Source organism: Topomyia yanbarensis, chromosome 2 (genome assembly GCF_030247195.1).
Source record: "Topomyia yanbarensis strain Yona2022 chromosome 2, ASM3024719v1, whole genome shotgun sequence".
In the NCBI taxonomy this organism is placed as follows: domain Eukaryota; kingdom Metazoa; phylum Arthropoda; class Insecta; order Diptera; family Culicidae; genus Topomyia; species Topomyia yanbarensis.
In genome coordinates, this window is record NC_080671.1 from 448479837 (window position 1) to 448484699 (window position 4863).

Here is a 4863-nt window from a genome sequence, read left to right on the forward strand (position 1 = left end):
TATCAGTCTCATCCAGATTTATTCATAATATATGGTGTTGTTCGTAAAAGAAAAGTGGATAAAGAATAAACAAGAATTGGGATTTTAGTTGATCTGTTGGTCTTCAATCGTGATCAATGCAAACCTCTTAAATAAAAAAGGGTTTAGGGGAAAAAGCCATAACTCCGCCAATTATCAATACATTTTTATAAACTTAAGCTTATTTATTTCACTGAAAAATGTACTACCAAAATACTATAAGTTTGATGTAATAAAATTATTGCTTTATGTCTTCACGTAAATTCAAACTTTCTTGACAATTTTCTCACATAAAGGTATGTAGCGCCGAATTTCCTGTCAACGGTTACTTGGCACGAGTTTGAAAGGATACACCATTTTGTCCCGTCCGGTTCGATTGCCATTCAAAATCTTTGTTCGCTAAAGCAAGGGATCACTCAAACAGCCAACTCCGTGCTTCAGTAGATCCACGCATTACAAACTCGAATCGTTGACTGCACCGTCGATCTCAACGTTGTGAGCGGGCATGTAGACACGGTAGTCCTTCATGAAAGGCTTGTCGCTAGTAACGTAACGCGCTTTCTTTAGTCAGAATAACATAATTCTGAGCCTATTTGGGCGTAGTTCTGTCGAAATCATTAGAGTATTTAGCGGATTGTCTATGATCCAAAAGGATCAGAGTTCAATCTGTATGATTCAAACGGGAAGTCAGTGTCTGATACTAGGGGCAGATCACTCTAGAAATGTACATCAAACGTGCATCGGATTTGGAAAAATGCATTATGTTATTATATCTGATTGAGCTGATATTGCGCATAGAGACTTATAAAATTCGATGGTTATTTTCCTTCCATGCAAACTATTGGCATACTAATATACAGTCTCTTGAATAGATGATCCCTCCATTGCCTCCAAATATCTAGCGTCAATTGATTTCATGTATCTACACGAAATAAGCGACAGTTAAACTCGAACGAACGTCGGTCGAATCTTTGGTAAATCGGGTTTTCTGTATTTTTCCAGTTTCCAAGCAACGGAAGTAAATAAGCCTTATTCTGCATTACGACGGATCGCTTTTTCGTAGGAATGTAATTTGTATTCTAAATAACAACAGCATAAGTAAACGGAAGTCAGAGTCGATCGAATCACATTCGTCCGAAAAATTCCGTCGCGTTGTAGAATAAGGCTGAATATAGCGAACGGTTGCTGAAGGAACAATTATTCAAATAAAGTCTTCGAATTGTTATGCGATAAAATCGGGTTGAATTATCTAATAAATCGTCAGCTCAATAAACTGATCTACACATCCAGTCTTGCAGAAAGATCCGTCGCCTTCGAGGACCTAGCGACCCATTTCCCAAAGTCTTCCGAGAAAATTCTTCATCCGCAACCTTTAAACACCTGACTATGAATAATATTAGAGACAAGTCTGCATCGAGCGTATATTTAAAATACAGCAAAATTATAGTGTTTTTGGCACTTCATATGGATGGCATTACTTTCCGGTTAGATTGGTTAGACAAATCACACAAAGGGCGCAAGACTGAATTTCCGCCAAGGGTGCCCGTAGGCCACTCTACGGCTCTGGGTATGTGTGAACTTTTATGTCCAGGGAAACACTACTAATAATACATTCTGCAGCATACTAACATTTAGTAAGTCATATTTTGAGCAAAACTTGGAGGAAATACACCGAAACGAAAACGTATGTTTGATCGTAAATATGAATTTTCACCCACACATGTTAGAATTATTTTGATTTTATAGTTATGATAACTTCTGCATTTGGCATTTTGCCAAAATCGCAATCAAAACGCCACCTCCTGACTTTTTCCGGATGCCCGACAATTGTGGTAATCCCTAAAATCATAGTAATTGATTCGAAAACTTGTTCTCTTCTAACCGTTTCGTCCGAACTAGTTTCAGTTGCAAAACTTACAGAATAAGGATAACTAAATATTTTCTTTTGGGTTTTACTCACCTTAGATCCAGTTTTAATGTGGTCGAAATTTTGGCAATAGACCAAGATTTCTGTTCACGACTTTAGATTATGTGAAGATTCTTTTGGAGAAGTGTTAGTTGAATGTGAATGAATTAGATTCCCCTCCTCTTCTTCTTGAGCCACAATATTTATATGTATAGCTCCGTACGGCCAAAACATTCACGGATATATTGCCTAAAAGTCTGTCCCTAGTGTGATCATCTCTAGAGTACTATTTAACGATCTGGAGCCCGCACTATACGAACGATTGCGACCGAGTTGAAGGTATTCAACGCAAATATATACGATTCGCTCTGAGATAGATACCCTCGAGGGATCGTTTTCAGCTACTTAGCTACGAGCTCGCCTCGATTCTCCAGCCTGGATCGAATGAGTAAACTTTCAAGCTAGAACTAGAGCGATAAAACTACACAGCCAATACGCGCATCACGGAATTACAACGAACAGGGTTGCTATGATTAATAATAAAATCCACTTGTTTTGCAGTCATGCTGTTTCTTTAGTTAATAACTTTTCTCAGCGAATTTTCATAAACTTTCAATGTTCCCTGAATGTGTTCAGTAGAAGAATACCTTTAGAAATATATTTAGAACACTATATATTTAATTGATTGATGAGGTGATTTTTCAAGAATTTATTTTCAATGTTAACCGATTTTTCATACAAACTTCCATATAAACTTTGAAATTTTTGGAGGGTCCGTAGACACAACCAATCGGTACCAAAATTTGCACAATTACTAAGGACCTAAAAAGGAATCAGTAGAGCCTGGTGGAGCTAAAAGTCAAAAATTGAACCAGTCTGTTATACACACTGTACCTTAAAACCTAGAAGCTTCCCATCAATGAATCACAAAGTTTTGCTGTTCCAGAGCAATTTCGAAAAAAATGTGGACATTTCGCAAAGAAATTTATGATCTGGCAGGCGATTAATGGGAGTAATGAAATTAGCGTTTTTCTGCAATCCTGGAATGCAAGAAAGAGTGTCTTCAGAAGCGTTGCTTACCAGAGGAAATACAGCAACGCTTTAACTCCACGTTGCTCGAAACGTGTTGAATTAACACGAGACCAACAATGTGATTTTTGTACCGAAGGAGATGAACCTACATAATTCGCTGGAGTTTCGTCCAATCGAGAAAATCAGCTATTATGAAGATTCAATTCTCAAATATATCAAATGATCACTGGAGTTGAAAAACATTTAGATGCAAACTATAAAAACAGGAAAAACCAGATGATTTCGAGAGGATCGAAAACTATTCATAACCAGTAGTACCTCATTTCTTGAAAATTTGAAATGAATCCGACAAATGACAACATTTTGATGAGTAATTGTGTGTCAATTAAATTCCACGAATTCAACCGTTTTTCACTTATGCCACCTTCGGCCTTTCCAAGACATTCTCCCAGTCAAAGGCGAGGCGAGCAGCAACCCTAATACACGCACAACAAACTTTCAATAATAAAAAGCAACTCATCAAAAAAAAAGCCATTTAGGTGCAATAAAATCACTAGGGAAGGATGCTCTGTTGGAGGTGGTTTGACGTTGCCTCTTTTTTTGACAGCTGATCAGTGCATACGTCACTCGAGAGCATTGTGCTGCTGCGGGCGGGTGATTTGCTTTTATAGGCGCATAAAATTTAACAATAACTCGCTCGTAAAATACACCCATTACCGGTCTCTTTTGACGATGCTCAGGACCGAGCTGATACCAGCTGATTTGAGTGACGTTTTACGGAAGAAAGTGACCTTCAAAGGTTTTTTTTATGTTATTGCATTTCGATGTTAATTTGTTTATGACAATGGGAACAACCCTAACGCGTGCGCTTAGCTCAATCGCAGCAGGCGTTCAAACAATCAACGATCTTCGCAGCAGCAGCAGCACGACGCAGATTTTTTGCTCAGTTTTAAGTGGGATTCCGTTCGGTTGCATACGTTGGAATAACAGCTTTCCGTTCACCGCAAAATGACATCACTCACGTTGCTATACATGTCGATTATAGTGCTGGTGGTTGTTAATTTGGTAGATATCGTAACGGATTGAATTAGTACAAAATTAATCATCCTAATTAATAAACGGATTGGTTTTTTTAGCCCGACTCACACCAACAAGACATAACCAAACTTCCGGACATCGAAGGCTACAAATTTCATTGCATCGAAGCAAGCGGCATAACTGAGTCATCGGCAAAAAAGTTGCAAAGCGGGGAGCAGATCGTCACACCTGATCAGCAAACAAAGGTCAGTTAGTCTCTTAATTTGAATGAAAAAATCTCCTTTATCATCGATGTTTTCAGTGCTACGTGCAATGCTTCTTCCAGCGGCTTCGTTTGATGAACGAAAAGGGTGAGGTTCAAAAGGATAAGCTGATAAAGTTCCTGTCCAAAGTGCTAGATGAATCGCAAGCTAAGGCCATGGTGGAGAAGTGTGACACCAGGCGGACCAATCCGTGTGATACTGCGTACGACATGTTCGCATGCTACCAGAAGAATAAAGCGAAATTGTTCTAGACTCTAAACGCTGAATTTCGGATGTTAATAAAAGTAGTTTGGTAGCCCTAATCATTGTGTCGAGATATTTAAGGGTGTAATTATTTCGTTCGTTACTGTGAAAAAAACAAGCTGCCTATTAGTATGTTAATTTGACCCGTTTAGACTTAATCTAGATGCGACAAGGGATGCTTGAAAAATACCAAGTTTGCATGTAGCGGATCATTTTTGCCGCTAGTTTTTAGCGCTTCGTTCGTTAATCGGTAGCGTGGTTGAATTGAAGTATTAATTGTTTGTATCCTATGCACAATCCGAAGGAGAGTATGTTCAATATTGTATTCGTTAGCAACAACAAATCTGCTTAAAAAGAAATCAG

General features: G+C 38.4%; 1 protein-coding gene across 1 annotated transcript; it reads left to right on the forward strand.

Moving 5' to 3' along the window:
• Window positions 1-3881: 3881 nt before the first annotated feature.
• Window positions 3882-4559, forward strand: LOC131682124 (general odorant-binding protein 56d-like). Its single transcript, XM_058963359.1, has 3 exons — window positions 3882-4021; window positions 4093-4239; window positions 4296-4559. Exons 1-3 carry the CDS (start codon window positions 3965-3967, stop codon window positions 4506-4508), a joined length of 417 nt encoding a protein of 138 aa, XP_058819342.1. The 5' UTR covers window positions 3882-3964; the 3' UTR covers window positions 4509-4559.
• The last annotated feature ends 304 nt before the right edge of the window (window positions 4560-4863 follow it).

Bases quoted from the DNA above. Each gene is read 5' to 3' on its own strand.
- LOC131682124 (XM_058963359.1), top strand. From the start codon at position 3,965: ATGACATCACTCACGTTGCTATACATGTCGATTATAGTGCTGGTGGTT. The intron at 4,022-4,092 runs GTAGATATCGTA...TGGTTTTTTTAG, and splicing joins TGCTGGTGGTTGTTAATTTG to CCCGACTCACACCAACAAGA. The intron at 4,240-4,295 runs GTCAGTTAGTCT...CGATGTTTTCAG, and splicing joins CACCTGATCAGCAAACAAAG to TGCTACGTGCAATGCTTCTT.